Below are 19271 nucleotides of genomic sequence, written 5' to 3'. Positions count from 1 at the left end.
CTTTGGTATTTGTTGGTGTGGGATTATCTATTGCCTGCGTTTTCATGGGTGTGTCTAATTTCCTTAGGTTGGATTTTTCCTTCTACTGCATTCTGTAGGGCTGGATTTGTGGATAGGTATTGTTTAAATCTGGTTTTATCATGGAATATTTTGTTTACTCCGTGTATGGTGATTGAGAGTTTTGCTATCCATGGTCTTTTAGTATCTGCATGACATTTGTCCAAGACCTTCTAGCTCTCATAGTCTCCACTGAGAAGTCGTGTTATTCTTATGGGTCTGCCTTTATATTCCTTGGCCTTTTTCCTTTGAAGGTCTCAATAGTTTTTCTTTATTCTGTATGTTTGATTATTATGTGGTGAGGAGACTTTTTTTTTGGGGGGGGGGATCCAGCCTACTTGGTGTTCTGTAAGGTTCTTGTATCTTCATAGGTATTTCTTTCTTTAGGTTAGGAAAGTTTTCTTCTCTGATTTTTTTGAGTATATTTTCTGAGCCTTTTAGTTGGTATTCTTCTCCTTCTTCTGTCCCTATTATTCTTAGGTTTGGTATTTTCATGGTGTCCCAAATTTCCTGAATGTTTTGTGTTACAACTTTTTTGGCTTTAGGTCTTTCTTTGACTGACAAATCTATTTTTTTCTATGGTGTCTTCAGTGTCAGAGATTCTCTGTTCCATCTCTTGCATTCTGTTGGTTATGCTTGCTTCTATAGTTCCTGTTCGTTTAGTCAGATTTTCTGTTTCCAGCATTCCCTCAGTTTGTGTCTTCTTTATTGTCTAGATTTCAGTTTTTAAATCTTGCATTGTTTCTTTCATCAGTTTAATTCCTTTTTCTTGGCTTTCTTTAAGGGGTTTGCTGATTTCTTCCAATTTTTTGTTTTTTCTTCCATTTCTTTAAGGGAATTTTTCATTTCCTCTTTAAGGGCCTCTATCATCTTAAAGTCATTTTTAGGATTGATTTCTTCTGCTGCTTCTGCATTGGTATGTTCAGGTCTTGCAGGTGTAGAACCACTTGGTTCTGATGTTGTCTTATAGGTCTTTATGTTGTTGCCTATATTTTTGCACTGGCGTCTACTCATCTCTTCCTCCACTCGGTGCAGGCGGTATCTGTGTCTGAGGGTGCCTGTCTTGGTCCTCTGGGAGTTCTTGGTCAAATCAGAGCTGATGGGCTCTGTTTCTTTGGGAGCAGCTTAGTCCAATCAGTGCAGGGTGGGCTTATGGCTCCAGTGATTGTTGGTGTGGCATGGACAGGGAAAGAGGCCACTTTCCAGTCCCTGGGGCTCCAATGGCTGTTCCCAGTTGGTGCAGGGTGGGCTTATGACTCCAGTGGTTGTTGGGGTCACAGGCCGCAGAGCCTGGTTTTCTTGTCGAGGGAGCAAGGAAAAGCAGCTGCCTAGTCCTTAGGGCTCCAGTGGTAGCAGTAGGGGATGGGCAGGGGATGCACATCATGTGCTCCCAGGCCTACCTAGGGACTAGAGACCTGTTCTGCCAGTCCGGAGATGGGGCCTTTCCTGTTCCCATTCAGTACTGGGTGAGCTCGTGACTCTGGTGACCTGGTTCAATGACTGGACTGCTCTTTTCTTACGTACTTGGGTGGAGCTCTGCTTGCTCACCAACTCCTCAGCTGATCTTGTTTCCTCAAACTGCAGGCTTCTGAGACCTCTCCCGAATGGATCTCAGCTGAACAGGTTGATCAGTAGGGCAATCTCCCCAACACCTCCAGGTTGTTGGGCTTCGCAAGATCAGCAGCTGGACCCCGGCCGGCTTTGGGCAGAATGCTCGGGTCCAGCCTGGTCCCATCCCACAGCGAAGGCTTCTTCCCTGAGTGCTCTACAAAATCCTCAGCTGTTCCCAGTCCGTAAGAGGTGGGCTTATGTCTCCGGTTACCTGGTCCGGTGACTGGACCACTCCTTCTCTTGAGTTTTTAGGTCAAGCTCTGCTTGCTCGCCAACTCCTCAACTGATCTTGTTTCCTCAGACTCTAGCTGCTTTATTTTATGTAACCATTGTTAATTCCCACCTGAAGTTCTTACTCTCCATGACTTAATTTTTGTGCTGCTTCTCTGAGAAACATTCATTAATTCTACTGTTCTCCTAAGCCAACATGTTGAGTGTGCATGTGGAAGTGGTGTCTCCTCAATAGCTACCGTGCTGTACAATGTAAAAAGCTCAGTCTCTGCTGCTTGAGGCAAGAGCTGTGCTCTTTTTAGCATGCTTCCCCAACACTGTGCCCATATGTAGAAACTTCCTGTTCCAGTGAAACTTACAGTCCAGTGAGAAAATAAGCAGTAGCCATTTAAAAAAAAAAAAAAAAGGAAGTTTTGTAGGGCAGTGGTGGCGCACACCTTTAATCCCAGCACTCGGGAGGCAGAGGCAGGTGAATCTCTGTGAATTAAAGGCCAGCCTGGTCTACAGAGCTAGTCCAGGACAGGCTCCAAAGCTACAGAGAAACCCTGTCTCAAAAAACCAAAAAAAAAAAAAGAAAGGAAGTTTTTGAAAACTACAAGGGGAGAAAAGTCTTTGGGTTGAAAATATACATGCGGGTTGGAGAGATGGCTCAGTGGTTAAGAGCACTGACTGTTCTTCTAGGGACTCAGATTCAATTCCCAGCACCCACATGACAGCTCACAACTGTCTGTAATTCCAAGATCTGACACCCTCACACAGACATACACACACCAAAACTACCAATGCCCATAAAAACAAATTGTTAAAAAACGATAGTAACAAAAAGTCATGTGTTCTCTGATTCATTTAATCAAGTACCAAAACAAATATTGGCCCCCATATGAGGACCATTTTGATGGTATTAACACTCCATGTTTTGATGCTTTCTATAGCAGTATTGGTAACTGCAAGTAGGAGTTTAAAGTGTATTAACAAGCTTTTAAAAATACCATATATATATATATATATATATATATATATATATATATATATATGTATGTATGTGTGTATATGTATATACATATATGTATGTATAAAACTTCCCAGGGGAGTCTTTGCGATGGAGGAGATGGGAATGGGGATGAGGGTCTGGGGAGAAGATGGGGGAATGCAAGCTTGTACAGCCACTTTGGAAATCAATATGGCACTTTCTTAGAAAATTGGGAATCAATCTCCCCCAAGACCCAGCTATACCACTCTTGGGCATATATCCAAGGAATGCTCAATCATACCACAAGGGCATTTGCTCAGCTATGTTCATATCAGCATTGTTTGTATAGCCAGAACATGGAAACAACCTAGATGCCCTTTAACTGAAGAATGAATAAAGAAAATATGGTACATATACACAATGGAGTACTACTCATCAGAGAAAAACAATGACATCATGAGGTTTGCAGGCAAATGGATGGATCTAGAAAAAAATCATCCTGAGTGAGGTAACCCAGACTCAAAAAGACAAACATGGTATGTATTCACTCATAGGAGGATACTATGTAGGATACTAGATGTAAAACAAAGATGACTAGACTGCTACTCACAACTCCAGGGAGGCTACCTAGAAAACAGGACCCTAAGAAAGACACAAGGATCGCCCAATGACAGAGAAATGGATGAGATCTACATGAACAAGCTGGACGTGAGTCGGGGTAATGAAAGGCAAGGTCCGAGGGAAAGAGAGCTTAGGGGACCAGGAGATCCCAGCTGGATCAAGAACAGAAAGGGAGAACAAGGAATAACAGACCATGATAAATGAAGACCATATGAGAACAGGAAGAAGCAAAATGCTAGAGAAGCCCCCAGAAATCCACAATGATACCTCCACTGTAGACTACTGGCAATGAGAAAGCCCAAACTGACCTAGTCTGGTGATCGGATGGCCAAACACCCTAACTGTCGTGCTAGAACTCTCATCCAATAACTGATGGAAGTGGGTGCAGAGATCCTCGGCCGGGCCCCAGGTGGAGCTCCAGGAGTCCAATTGGCGAGAAAGAGAAGGGATTGTACGAGCGAGAATTGTTGAGGCCAAGATTGGAAAAAGCACAGGGACAAATAGCCAAACTAATGGAAACGCATGAATTATGAACCAAAAGCTCTGGAGCCTCCAACTGGATCAGGTCTTCTGGATAAGTGAGGCAGTTGAATAGCTTGAACTGTTTGAGAGGCACCCAGGCAGTAGGACCCGGACCTGTCCTTAGTGCATGGGCTGGCTGTTTGGAACCTGGGGCTTATGTGGGGACACTTTGCTCATCCTGGAAGGAGGGGTCTGGACTTGCCTGTACTGAATCTACCAGGTTGAGCTGAATCACCAGGGGAGTCTTTGCCCTGGAGGAAACGGGAATGGGGGGAGGGGCTGGGGGGAAGACAGGGGCAGGAGGGGGGAAGGACAGGGGAACCCATGGCTGATATGTAAAATTAAAACACAAATATCCATATAAAAAATAAAATTTGAAATAAAATTAAAAAAAAAAAACAGGGTTTCTTTTTGTAGCCCTGGCTGTCCTAAAACTAGACCAGACTGGCCTCAGAGATCAGCCTGCCTCTGCCTGGTGAGTGGCTGGAATCAAAGACATGTGCCACCATGCCTGGCGGGTCTTTTGTAGTCTTAAACAATCCTTTCAGCCGAATGGTGGTGGCGCATGCCTTTAATCCCAGCACTCGGGAGGCAGAGGCAGGCGGATCTCTGTGAGTTCAAGGCCAGCCTGGTCTACAGAGTGAGTTCCAGGAAAGGCGCAAAGCTACACAGAGAAACCCTGTCTCGAAAAACAAAAACAAAAACAATCCTTTCAATTGAATGCCCTAGGCATAAAACATCCACTTAGGAAAAAATGTCAACCTCCGGTGCTAGGGAGGTGAGGTTGCTGTAAAAGCAAGAGGAGCTGAACTAATCACAAGCACCCACACAAAAGTAAGCCAGCCGGTGGTGGCGCATGCCTTTTAATCACAGTACCAGGGAAGCAGAGGCCAGCCTAGTCTGCAGAGCTAGTTTCTAGGCCAGCCAGAACTGTTACCCTGTCTCAAAAAAAAAAAAAAAAAACAACTTAAAAAAAAAAAGAAAATAGAGTGAAATAGATTCTTCCAAGGCTTTGATTGTATTTCTACAACAACTTGTAGTTTTGGTGCCTGTCCTGGCTTGTTTTTGAGACAAAGCCTCACTGTATAATTTTGGCTGGCCTGGAATTCACTGTGGTAGACCAGGCTGGCCTGAAACTCACAGAAATGGAAATCCACCTGCCTTTGCCTTTACTTAAGGAGGCCAGTGGGTCCTGGGAGCTCGTTAGTCTGCCAGGCTAACAAGCGCAGTGTTCCTCTCGTTCTTGAGACCCTGCTGCAGAAGCTGAAGTAGAGAGCAGCAGAGGGAAACCCTGAAACCCTCCCCTGGCCTCTGGGTGCATGTGCTTGGGCACCTGCCTCACACACAGGGTCAACCTGGGGAGCATGCATTGGGTTTGACTTGGTTTTGTTGGGGAGGGAGGTTGCTTTGTTTTTAGATGGCGTCTTGGTAGCAAGACTGGTCTTTCTCCATCTCCCAAGTTCAGGGTTGCAAGCATGAGCTAAAACCCACTCCTGGCTAAAAATTTTGTTTTGATTTTTAAAAAAAGAATGAAGTACATCATTCTACCAAGGCTTTGATTGTATTTATACAACAGCGTGGGTGTAATTTGGTTGGTTTTTGAGACAAGGTCTCAATATGTGGCCTTGTCTGGCCAGGAACACATTGTGGTAAACCAGGCTAGCCTAGAACTCATAGAGGTCCACCTGCTTCTGCCTCTCAAGTTCTGGGATTAAAGATGTATGCCACCATGCCTGGTACTTAGCTATAATTTAATAAAATATTTGTATATTTAGTAATACATAGGAAATGAGACTATTTCTCCCAGTGTTCTAGGTCTAAAATGTAGGTAAAAGAAACCTGAGGAACAGAAGTGGTTTTTGTGAATTACATATCTATTATAATCTTGATTATGTAATTGGAGGGTTTTTTCTTCTTTTCTCTCCTAAATAGTCATGTTTTTAGTATAATTAAAGCTTTCCCATTGTCTAAATTATTGGTCTTAATGGTAATCATCAAGTTCTGCTAATACATATTTTGAAATAAGTAACAAAAAAAAAAACCTTTTTAGTGATTCCTAATCTTTTTTAGGGAGAAGAGTTAAAGAGCCTTACCTAAGTCCTTCTCTTGCCAGCACAAAAATGTATATATATAAAGAATTCTTGTAATCCTTTTCACAGTGGAAGTTCCCCTGAGTCCAGATGCCTTGTGTATGCTCTCTCTCCATATGTGTGTATGTGTTCACATCATACATTTTAATAAACATGCTGTGTTTAACATGTGCTCATCATAAAGGAGGCACTCTGAAAGCTGTTCTACAAAACTGTAAGAGAACTCATCCATGTTCCTTTGCCTGGCTTTTATATGTGTAAGGTAATTTTATCAGAATTGTCTGATGTATTTGTGGTATAAGCTATGTTTTTCTTTTCCTATTCTAGATTCAGAAGAGGCTCATTCTGTAAATCCTTCTAGTGTTGATGAAAACATTGACTCGGAGACAGAGAAAGACTCTCTCATCTGTGACAGTAAAGTCCTCCCCAGTAAAGCCCCTCTCCCATCTGCTCTCGATGAGTATGAGTTCAAGGACGATGATGAAGAAGAGTTAAGTAAAATGATCGATGACAGGCACATTCTAAGGAAAGAACAGCGTAAAGAGAACGAATCTGAAGCAGAAAAGAGTGGTTTGTTTGCAAAACAGGAGAAGACCTTCTATTCCAAATCATTTAAAACTAAAAAGCAGAAGCCGTCTAGGGTTCTGTATTCCAGTACTGAAAGTTCTGATGAAGATGTTCTTCAGAACAAAAAGATTTCTACTTCATGTTCTGTCCCTGAAACATCAAATTCTGATATGCAAGCCAAGAAAGAATATGAATATAAACAGAAAGGCAAAGTTAAAAGAAAATTAAAAAATCAGAATAAAAACAAAGAGAACCAAGAATTGAAACAAGAAAAAGAGGGGAAAGAAAACACCAGAATAACAAACTTAACAGTCAATACTGCACTGGATTGTTCAGAGAAAACTAGAGAGGAGAGCAGTTTTAGGAAATCTTTTAGCCCAAAAGATGACACTTCATTACACTTATTTCATATTTCCACTGGTAAATCTCCCAAACATTCTTGTGGATTAAGTGAAAAACAGTCCACACCATTAAAGCAAGAACATACAAAAGCATGTATATCACCAGGGAGCTCTGAAATGTCGTTACAGCCTGATCTTGCTCGATATGATAATACAGAACCTGAATTCTTGCCAGAAAGTTCAAATATAAAATCTTATAAGCATAAGGAAAAAAACAAACACCAGAAAGATTTCCACCTAGAATTTGGTGAAAAATCAAATGCCAAAATAAAAGATGAGGATCATAATCCAGCATTTGAAAACTCAGAGTGCACGCTGAAAAAGATGGATAAAGAGGGCAAAACACTAAAAAAACACAAACTGAAACATAAAGAGAAGGAGAAGGAAAAGCATAAAAAGGAAGTTGAAGGAGAAAAGGAAAAATACAAAAATAAGGAAAATGCTAAAGAGCTGCAGAGGAGCGTTGAATTTGACAGAGAATTTTGGAAAGAGAATTTTTTTAAAAGTGATGAAACTGAGGATCTCTTTTTAAATATGGAACATGAGTCCCTAACAGAAAAAAAGTCAAAACTGGAAAAAACCATGAAAGATGACAAATTAACTAAGGAAAAACATGTCTCAAAAGAGAGGAACTTTAAAGAAGAACGGGAAAAGACCAAAAAGGAAAATGAAAGATCTCTTAGGGAAGAAAAGCTGAAAGAAGAAAGAGACAATGTACCCACAGATAAAGAAGTAGAGTGTGGTTCTGTGGGGGCCAGTGTAAACCAAGACTCCATAGGGCCACATTCTATGGAAAAGGACATAGACATTGAAAAACAAGAAAAGCATACAAAAGAAAAGGAGAAATCGGACAGACGACTTCAGACTAAAGAAAAAGAGGTTGACAAGACTGAAAGAAAATTTTCTGAAAAAGAAAAGAAGATAAAACATGAACATAAATCAGAAAAAGAGAAATTGGAATTTAGTGAATGTGTTGAGAGAGTAAAAGAAAAGGACAAGTTCTATTCACACCAAACGGAAAGGGGTCATAAAGAAGGGGAGAAAATCAAAAACACTGTTAAAAGAAGTGATGACAGAGAGAGGAACAGAGAAAAAGTGGATAGAAAGCATGACAAAGAAAAACCTGAAAAGGAGAGGTGTTTAGCAGAAAACAAAGAAAAGCACTTGGAGAAAAAAAAGTCTGATAATAGTGAGTATACTAAATCAGAAAAGATCAGAAATAAAGACAGGGAAGGAGAGAAGAAGGAAAAACTTAGAGATAAAGAAAGTATAAATGTTAGTAACTCCAGACATTTACAAGAAGAGAAAAGGTCAAGTGTAGGAGATAGTAGTAGTAAAGTCCAGCATGAGAAAACTATATCCCTTAAAGAAAAGGCAAGGGATGAACCTTTGAAAACTCCAGATGGAAAAGAGAAAGATAAAAAAGATATAGACAGATACAAAGAACGAGACAAACGTAAAGATAAAATCCAACTAAATACTTTAATCAAACTAAAATCTGAAACAGATAAGCCTAAACCTAAGTCATCGCCGGCATTGAAAGACATCCGACCTAAAGAAAAGAGGCTAGTCAACGATGATCTGATGCAGACAAGTTTTGAACGGATGCTCAGTCTTAAAGACCTAGAGATAGAACAGTGGCACAAAAAACATAAGGAAAAAATTAAGCAAAAAGAAAAAGAACGATTAAGAAATCGTACTTGTTTAGAACTTAAAGTAAAAGATAAAGAAAAAACAAAACATACACCCACTGAATCAAAAAATAAAGAATTTACCAGGTCAAGAAGTTCAGAATTGACTGATGTTTATAACAAGGAGAAACAATCTAAAGATGTTGGAAATAATAGATCACAATCTGTTGACACCAAAAATGTACTGAATTTAGGGAAGTCATCCTTTATTTCAGAGAACAGCTCAAACCGCTCTCCTAGGTCAGAAAGTGAGAGGCTGGGTCTTAGCTCCAGGTCTGTGTCCATGATTTCTGTTGCTAGTTCAGAAGACTCTTGCCAAACAGTGACAACCCCACGGCCTCTTGTTGAATATGACTCGGACTTTATGTTAGAGGGCTCAGAATCTCAATTGTCGTTTGCCCAGTCACCTTTTTTGCCAAATGCCAAATCTCCAGCCCTTTATGAAAGGGAGCTTGAGAACCTTGCTGACTTGCCGGAACGACTTAAACCACCATGTACAAACAGACTTCCAGTGTGCCATCTCAGGTCATCTTCTGTGGAAGATGTTAAACTACTTACTAATGAAGTACGGCCTGCTGTGGAAATCAGAAGATGTAGCATGCCCTCAGTCATTTGTGAACCCACAAAACATTTCCAGATATCAGAAGAAAGCCACCAAGGCAGCTTAGCTGTGCCAAGAGAGACTTCTCCTTCTCCCAAACCTGAAGTATCTTTAGCAATGCCAGAAAGAGGCCTTTCACATGTGTCTGACTTACACCCCAGCTTTACAGGCTCTCCAAGTAGGTCTGTGAACAGTAGGTATATTTCATCTGATACAAATGTAATCAAGAGTGCTAGTCTTGCGGGTACTTTAATGGACAGTCCGATGCACTTAGAACCATCTAATCAGGTTGGAGTGATCCAAAATAAGTCATGGGAGATGCCTGTTGATAAACTGGAGTCTTTAAGCACCAATGAGGTTATCTGCCCAGATTCTAGTACATCTGACCAATATTCCTCTGCTCAGAGTTTTTGTAATTCAGAAAACAAAATGTTAAGAGAACAAAATACTGATGGCTTATCCCTACACCAGACTGATCTGCCGGGAAACTCATGTGCTCAGGATCCAGTATCCTTTCTGTCTTCTCCACAACCCTGCTCTTTTTCCAGCCAGTCACATTCAGATGCTGAGCCTGCTTCTAAACCTGTGTCTTTGTCATATGTTGCCAATCAAGAGCCAGGTGTTTTACAACAGAGAAGTGCAGCGCATATGATTAGCTCTGTTTTAGATAGTGATCATAACTTTACAAAGGATATGGAAAATACGTTTGTCCTGGCAGACATTCAGAAGACAAATTCTTTTGTACCAGTTTACTCTGAGAGCACTATTCAAGAAGCACTCCCGAACTTTGAGAAGGCGAATACTTTGCTTGTATTGCCATCAGAAAAGGACTTCAGCGGAAGTGATGCTGCTTCTCAGATAAATACACAGTATGCATTTAGCAAACTCACTTTCAAGTCTTCAAGTAGCCACGAAGTTGAGAAGAGCACAGATGATACTCAAGTTATCTCCCATGAAAAAGAAAACAAACTGCAAAGTTTGGTCTTAACTCCGTTGAGTAAATGTGATTCTGATTTGTATGAAATGAGTGCGGGTATGCCAAAAGGAAACCTAAATGAACAGGAGAATCCAAGGCACGGTCCTGATGCTGAAAAGTATTTGCTTTCCATTGAAGATGAAGAATCTCAGCAGAGCACTCTGTCAAGTGTGGGAAACCATTCGCAGCAGTCAGCCCAACCGGAGATGCATAAATATGACCAGCTAATTAAAGGGGAATTAGAAGAAAGTGCTGAAGAGGATAAAACTGAAAACCAAATCCCCCAAAGAATGACTAGAAACAAATCAAGCACAATGGTAAATCAGAGCAAGCAGATTGTTGCTGGCTGTACAATTCTGCCAGAAAAAGACAATGACTCTTCCCCTAGGGGAAGAATAAGGCTCACTGAAGAAGACGATCCCCAGATTCACCATCCCCGGAAAAGGAAAGTGTCACGGGTCCCTCAGCCTGTACAAGTGAGTCCTTCTTTACTACAGGCAAAGGAGAAAACGCAGCAGTCCCTAGCAGCCATCGTCGATTCTCTGAAACTAGATGAGATTCAACCATATAGTTCTGAGAGAGCAAATCCGTACTTTGAGTACTTGCACATAAGGAAAAAAATTGAAGAAAAACGCAAGTTATTATGTAGTGTTATTCCTCAAGCTCCTCAGTATTATGATGAGTATGTAACATTTAATGGATCATATCTCCTGGATGGAAACCCCTTGAGCAAGATTTGTATTCCTACAGTAAGTAAATTGTGACTTGACACACATCTGTAACACTCCTGAGTGTATAACTCAGTGATAGTGTACTTGGCTCATGTGCAAGAGGCCTTGGCTTCAGTCTTTAGTACTGGGTAGAAAATTGTGCATATGCAAGCTGCATACATAATTTTAAGTTTCCTAGTAGGTAGTAATATTTTAAAAGCAAAAAACCCTGGTAGATTAATTTTATAAACGTTAAGTCAGTATATCCAATGTATTCGGTATATAATCAAAATGCAGTTATTGAAATATTTTACTTCTTTTTTCCACTGAGTCTTTGAAGTCTGATGTACTAATGGTACATGTCTACCCTGACTGACCACACGTCACAAGTAGCTTCCTTAACAGGTATCATGTGTTAGCCTCCCCTCAGCTGCTCATCCTTTTGTTTTAAAGGAGACATGTTTTGATTCCTTTGAAGACAAATGAATGCCTCTACATGGACTTGATCTCATTATTTCGTCTTCTCTAGAACCTTCCTCTATGAAACACTTCTCACTAGTATTTTTTTTTCCAGTCTCCTTTCTTGATTGGCCTATGTTTGCTCATTCAGAATATATATAGGTTACTTCTGTGTGTCTTAAAGAGAGAAAAAAAATCCCTCTTGACTTTCCCAGCTCATCAACCTTCCACTGTCTGTCACCTTCACTGCCACGCTTGTACAAAGTATTTTGTGTGTGACAGTTTTTCAACTTCATCTCTTATTTATTCTTGAGCTACTATGGCATAGTAGGGATCACCACTGACCTGTTTGTAAGGTTCATTGGATTGTTTTTGTTCTATTTGGTCTGATTTGACATCATAACCACCTTGTTCTTAGTCAATTCTCCTGTCATGGACTTAAGTACTGTTTATTCTTCTGATTCCTCTGCTTTATTGACTATTTCTGTCCCATTAAGTAAAGTAAGCACTAATTGTGTTGCTTGCCTCCTCTCTCTCCCCATTTTCCGTATTGCGATTGTGATGTGATGACTTCATTACTGCCTTAGATACTCAGATACATGAATATTGCATATTCAAATATTTATTATGTTACATATACAAGTAATACGTATATGCTAAGCATTGTGCTAGGAGCTAGATATTGGAAATGAACAAGATAGACATTCTAAATTGCTGCCAGAGTTCCCATCCTTCCTCAGTCCAGCTTTAGGATGGTCTGAGTTTCATTATAAAACACAACTGTTGTTGGGGTGTGGTTGGTGCACAACATTGATCCCAACATGGGGGAGGCGGAGGAGGCAGATCTCCCTGACTTCAAGGCCAGCCTGGTCTATGTAGAGAGTTCCAGGCCAGACAGAGCTACATAGTGGGACACTGTCTTTTAAAAAAATCCGTCTGTTGATGTGACTCTGAGGCTAAACATCTTGAGTGGTTGTCGGTTTCTGTAGAATAAATCTCAGTTTCTTACTATTCCATGCAAGGCCCTTCCTTCCAGTGCTTTGCTAGGCTTGGTCCTAGTAACCTCCCTAGGGTGTAGGAAGGCTACACTGGAGTCCTAACATAGATAAGGCCTGTTTGGCAGCATGCCTTTCATGCTTTATCTTTTAAATGGAAGAGAACATACTCTGCTTAATATTAGCTGAGAAGTGATGCTGGTGCATTTAAAATCTTAACGGATTGGATTTAAATAGCAATAGTAGTAGACTAAGTAATGAGCAGTAAATTTGGTATTGATACAGACTTTCAGCAAAATCCATTGTTAATACTTTTTAAAAATTCAGCTAATAATGTTTTGTTTGTTGCCCAATTTTTAATTCCTCTTAAAAGGCTTAGACTATAACATAAAGAACACGTTATGTTAGAACTTTGTAAGCTAGCCAGAAGTACTTAAAAGTAAACTCTTGGTCACCTCACCCCTGAGAAACAATGTAATACAAGTTTGAAGCAGTACAGAGAGACTCTATTGAATTAGAATTAATTGTTTCAAATACTGCTTTAAAGAGATAGATGATAGAAATTGAATATTGTATAGATTTTTGTCTTTAGGGAGAATTACTAAAGCCGTGTAGTAAAGCAAATGTCTACTTAGCATTCACAAATTAAATACCTAAATCTTACTACACACCAGTAGTTCTGTGTAGTTTGAAGTGATTGACTCCACTTCTCTTCTGGTTCTCTCTCCTTTCACTGTTTCTCCACCATTCATTCCTCTAATGTACTTAGCTCTTCCCTCAAATGCTCACATACTGTCCTCTCAGAGAATCTTCCTTTGCAGCCCCGGTCTTAAATGAATGACTTTCCTCTGTGTTCTTTGAGACAACTGCATACCTACAAGAGATGGTAGTTTTCAAGCAGTAGCACCAAACTTGTTTTTCTAAACTTAAAGCAATTCACAAGACAGACAGACAGGCAGGCAGACAGGCATACAGACACACACACACACACATTCACATAGATAGATAGATAGATAGATAGATAGATAGATACATACATACATACATACATACATACATACATACATACATACATCAATGTAGTTTTTCAGTTAGGGGCCTGAACAATTATCCCAAATAAGCTGTTGCCTTATAGAGGTCTACACTGTTCTGTTGAGACCTTGTGATTACGTCTTACATGTGTTTAGTTGCTCAGAATTCCTAGTTAGAAATAGAAAGTCTTTATGAATCTAGCTTTGATGTTTTTTAGGAAAGAACTTGTCTGTATTGTCTTGTGATCACTGTAGCAGCAGTATAGGAATGTGATGTCCTACTTTCTGGTGGAATCAACAAGGATAGGAAAAGGAAAACAGATACCCTAGGGAGAAGAGAGACTATTCAGGGTCCTAGATTGTTGCTAGACTTTCCTGTCTACATTAATAGTAAATTGCCAGCTTCTTGTGAGATTAATAAGAAAGCATAGTCCATTGTAGAAATGAACTAATAACTGTTGAATGGTTATACACAAAGTTACGTGGAATGTCACATACAGTGAAGAAAGCTCGTTACATAGTTGTATCTACTTCTGTATGAGAGAGTTCATTAACACCAAGGTTTTTCTGTTTTATTCTTATCAAGTCTACAAAGATGCTTTGCTTTTTAAGCTGAAGCACTGCTGTGGTCCCCAAGAGCGCTTCTGTCTTTACACCAGCTTTTCGGTTTTTGTGCCTCCTCATCTCTTCCTGTCTGGGAGCTGTAACTGATGTCCTAAAATAGCTCTGTAATAATTAACTTTTTCATCTTAATAATTTGCTCTTTGAAATTTTGCAGTGGCCTAAGAATCAAAACATCTAAGCATAATGGAATGTCCTGCTAGGTTTTAGACAACTAGCACTGACTGAAAAGTCTCACTCAGTTGTTAATGAGCTGTTTTCATCAAACAGATGCACAGCATTTAGTTTGCCTCAAAGATTCTGTGCTTCAATTCAGTGTTTTCTGAATCCATTACTTTAGGCAGAGTATCATGTTAGTGGCAGCATGTGTCAGAAGCTCATCACCTCATGGCAGCCAGGAAAGGAAGACACTCCCGCCTCCACCAGCCAGGTCTCTTTTTGCAGTCCCACCACCTTCCAGCAGTTTGTTCAGATTTTATTTTGAACAAGCTTGGTTTTGATTCCACTGTTGATTAGAAAGTGTCTGTTGTCAGGTTGATAAACCTGGGAAGAAGGAACCCCAAATGAAGAGTCTCCTCACACAGATTGGCTTGTGGGCCTGTGTATGGGGCATTTCTTGATTGGTAATTGATGGAGGAGAGTGCAGCCCACTGAGTGGTACCATCCCTAAACACATGGGCCTTGTCTATGTAAGAAAAATAGTTAAGCAAGGCAGTGAGCAGCATGCCTCCATTAGTTTCTGCTTCTAGCTCCTGTCTTGCCTTCCCTCAGTGATGTACTGTAGCTCATAAGCCGAATAAACCCTCCCTCCCTAGGTTGCTTCATCACAGCACTAGGGAAGAAGAGAACTAAAACAGTCACTTCCATGCATTTCTAATTGACACTCACGAGTAGTCCTCATTCATCTTCCAGGGGTCGCAGTCAAGTTTACTTGACAAGATTAACCATCACAGAACTATATTGTTTAATTCATGGAATGTCAGGCTGTAAGTTACGCACTAAAAGTTTAATTGTAGCTAAAAACGTAATAGTTTATATGTGCTTTCTAATTAGATTACACCACCACCTTCGCTGTCAGATCCACTTAAAGAGCTCTTTCGGCAACAGGAAGTAGTAAGAATGAAACTACGTTTGCAACATAGTATCGAAAGGGTAAGCTACCCCCAAATATAAATGTATGCAAAAAATAACCATTTACAGTAGTAAAAATGGCCTATGGCTTTTCGTTAGTGGACATTGCCTGTTTACTGCTGTCTGGAGACCACCGTCTGGGGAGATGCTGTGATTTTGATCTATTGTGCTCATCCAATTAAAGGGAGACTTTTAAACCTATCTAGGATAGTTACTTCCTTACTACAATTCATGCTGAAGTGTGTTTTTATATTTAAAATACCTATGATGTATCATTTGTTAAATTTGTGATATTAGAATAGTCAGTTTCTAGCAGAACATTTATAATTCTAAATTTTCGAGTGCTTTCTTGGCATACCAGCCACTTTAGGGCTAATGGAAAAGGCTATGTTTAGTCATCTTTTTGGTATGCCTTAGTATCTAGTCTTCAGTTGTTTGTTTGTTTTTAGTTTTTTGAGGCAGGGTTTCTCTGTGTAACAGCCCTGGCTGTCCTGGATCTCACTCTGTATCCCAGGCTGGCCTCAGACTCACAGAGATCCACCTGCCTCTGCCTCCCAGGTGCTGGGATTGAAGGTGTGCACCACCACCACCTGTTGTTCTTGTAGAGGACATGGGTTCAGGTCCAAATACACTTATAGTGGCTCACAACCGTATTAAATCCTGTTTCAAAGGATCCAAAGCGCTCTTCCAGTCTTCCACAGGCAGCAGGCACACATGTGGTGCACATACAGGCAAAACATTTACATAAAAATAATCCTATTCTTAGAAATCATTAACATCATCTTACATGAATTTACAAAGTATAAGCTGGATGTGTGTGACACCAGAGGCAGAGGCAGGCAGATGGATCTTTTTGAGTTCAAAGCCAGCATGGTCATATAACAAGATTCAGAATAGACAGGTCTCCATAAAGGAACCCTATCTCAAAACAAAGCATAAATATGTCCATATCCCTTTAACCTTGTGGTAAAGTGCCATAGTCTCTAAAAGATACAAGCTATGATATTTCACCGAAATATACATATTATTTGTCTTTGATTTATATACCATGAGTTCCCCATGGCAGAGGCCTTTAACCTTTTTTATACTTTAGACCAATGAGGAAACTGGGAACCAGTTCTCAGACTGTATTTTAAGTGAATAAATTCATGTGATTGCAAAAAGAAGCAGGAAGGGAGAGCAAAGCACCGGGGCAGGCTGGATTCCTTGTCATTGTCTTGCACAGAGAAGCAGGGTGGCATGCTCCCAGCCTGTCCTCACAAGGCACTGTTTGCAAGTCTCTGCTTGACATTCTTGCTAGCACAGGACTCAGACCTATCCTTGTTGACACTGGAGGTGAAATTTTAGGGTAACCAAGTAATACAAACCCATAGCCAGGCTCAGGAGGGGTTACAATCTACAGATGGACATCTGAAGTTCTATCTGCTAAACGCCAAAGATTAACTTGAGGACTCAGCCTATTCCATAACTGGAAGGTTGGGACACTTAACTCATTAAAGAGGAGTGTGTTTATTTCTGTAAAAAAAAAAAAAAAATCATTGTAAAAATCTAGCCACAACTGGAGAGATGGCTCAGCAGTTAAGAGCACTCCCTGCTCTTGCAGAGGTCCTGGGTTGGGTTTTCAATACACACATTGCAGCTCACATTCACCTGTAACTGCAATTTCAAGAGATCCAGTGCCCCTGCTGGCCTCTGCAAGCACAGGCACCCAGATGTAGTGCACAAACACACATAAAAATCGATTTTCTGAAAGAGGTGGGTGGGAGCAGACGTCACCAAGGGAATACATACATCTGTTAGACTGACTATAATAAATGGCATAGTGGAATACACCAAGGAGTACATAAGGAAATTGCAACCATCATACATTATTGATCAGGATATAAAATGATAGCAGCTGCTATTGCAACAGTTTGACTATTCCTCAACAGTTAACAGACTCAGCACTCCTAGTTATTACCTCATAAACAATAAAAAGATATGCCCAGGACAAACAGAAGCTTAAGCATAAATGCTCATCACAGCTTTCATAATAACCCCAAAGAATAATGTGCCTGTGGAGAAGGCACATTATCTCAGACCTCTTAGAGCACCAAGAGTTAAGGTGACATAGGCAGATCAGCAAAAGCACACAGTTATGATTTCAAGTTTCACTTAACGTGGAGCCCTAGGAGGAGAAAGTGAAGACCCAGAGTTGGGGTGAAGCCCTGATGCTTTGATGTTAGATTAGACAGAGAAACCTAACAATGCAAAGGGAAGATAATTTCCAAAGGGCTGTACAGGCTTCTCTTGACTTTACTCCCTGTTTCTGCTGGTGAGAATGTTCCTCTCCGCTTGGCTATGGTGGTGCACGCCTTTAATCCCAGCACTAAGGAGGCAGAGGCAGGCGGATCTCTCTGAGTTCAAGGCCAGCCTGGGCTACAGAGTGAGATCCAGGACAGGAACCAAAACTACACAGAGCAATGCTGTCTCAACTCTCCCCACCCCCAAAAAAAGAATGTTCCTTTCCGCCTAACACGTCGAGGACATCTTTTACTTTGGAGTCTTATTTCCTCAGAGTGCCCTTGCCCTAATTGTTTTTAAAATGACTATAGCTCAAAATAAGCGTTATGCCAAATTAGCATATTTTGAAGTGGCAAAGTCTGCCACCCTTCAAATCCAAACCGTCAACTAATGAATGGCCTACATAAAATATATGTCTACAGTAGAATATGATTTGTCAATAAAAGGAGTAGATATATAGTACACACTACAGTATGGGTGAACCTTGAAAATAGAAGACACTAAGTAAGGAAAATCAGTCACAAAAGGCCACATAGTGTGTGATTTTATTTATGAATAATTGAATTTTCAAAACAAATAAATTCATAGGGACAAAAGGTAGATTACTGATAGCTAGAAGATATAAGAAAGAAGAGAAACTGGTGATAATAGGAGATTTCTTTCTTTCTGGTTTGATGAAAATGTTCTGGAACTAGCACGTGCATTTATTTATTTTTTATTTTAATTTTAATTTTTATTATTATATGTATGAGGTTTTTGCTGGCATGTGTGTCTGTGTATCACATGCATGCCTGGTGCCTATGGAGTTAGAAGAGATGTTCAGTCCCCTGAAGCTGGAGTTACAGACTGCTGTGAGCCTCCATGTAGGTAGTAGGAACTAAACAAAGGTCCCCTAGAAGAGCAACAGGTGCTCTTAACCACTGAGCTCTCTCTCCAGCCCTATCCATACACTTCAAAAACAATTTTAAGAAAGAAACTGCCAATTTTGGAGAGGGAAGATTTCTCTAGAACACTAGGAATTTTTAAATTTCTTAAGCCTCCTGTGAAGAAAATGGTACTCTAGGATTATTTAGTGTAGCTTAAGTGACTTTATCTAATTTCACAAATAACTTAATGAATATTTTTTAATTACTCTGTGTTCAATTAGGAAAAACTTATTGTGTCCAATGAACAAGAAGTTCTACGAGTCCATTACAGAGCTGCGAGGACACTGGCAAATCAGACGCTGCCATTCAGTGCTTGCACTGTCCTGCTAGATGCAGAGGTGTACAATGTGCCCCTGGACTCACAGGTAAAGTGCTAGCTGATACGAGGGCCTTCAAGAACTGGAATGTGCCTGTTGGTAGTTCTGCCTTGTAGAAGAAAGTTGAATTAAAGTCAGAGGAAAAATGAAATTTTCAAAGTATTCCTGGTCCTCTCTCTTGTGGGTTGGTATAAAGCCAGGTAGCCATTTGGACATGAGTGTACAGGCCTCACCCCAGAACTCGAGAGGCTGTACTCTATCCACTTAACAAAATTAAGGACTAAGAAGATGGCTCCGTGGATAAAGTGCTTACCATGCAAGTGTGAGAACCTGAGTTTGAATCCCCAGAACCCATGTAAAGCCAGACACAGTAGCTCCTGGTGCTACAGCAAGATGAGAGCAAGAGACAGGGCCCTCTGGCAATACGTCAGCTCACAGGTACTTTGTCACACCTGAGTGA

The 19271-nt window shown here is 40.5% G+C and overlaps 1 protein-coding gene across 3 annotated transcripts in view; it reads left to right on the top strand.

Annotated features, from left to right (window-relative positions):
* Positions 1 to 19271, top strand: part of Ankrd12 (ankyrin repeat domain 12) — a 116547-nt gene that overhangs the window by 92671 nt on the left and 4605 nt on the right. For all 3 annotated transcript variants that reach the window (XM_036173218.1, XM_036173217.1, XM_036173219.1), the window contains exons 9-11: positions 6430 to 11087; positions 15208 to 15306; positions 18716 to 18859. In XM_036173218.1, coding sequence (XP_036029111.1) covers positions 6430 to 11087; positions 15208 to 15306; positions 18716 to 18859 — 4901 coding nt within the window. The remainder of the gene's footprint in view (positions 1 to 6429; positions 11088 to 15207; positions 15307 to 18715; positions 18860 to 19271) is intronic.

This window comes from Onychomys torridus, chromosome 23, assembly GCF_903995425.1.
Source record: "Onychomys torridus chromosome 23, mOncTor1.1, whole genome shotgun sequence".
Lineage (NCBI taxonomy): Eukaryota > Metazoa > Chordata > Mammalia > Rodentia > Cricetidae > Onychomys > Onychomys torridus.
This window is presented reverse-complemented; position numbering and strand designations above follow the sequence as displayed.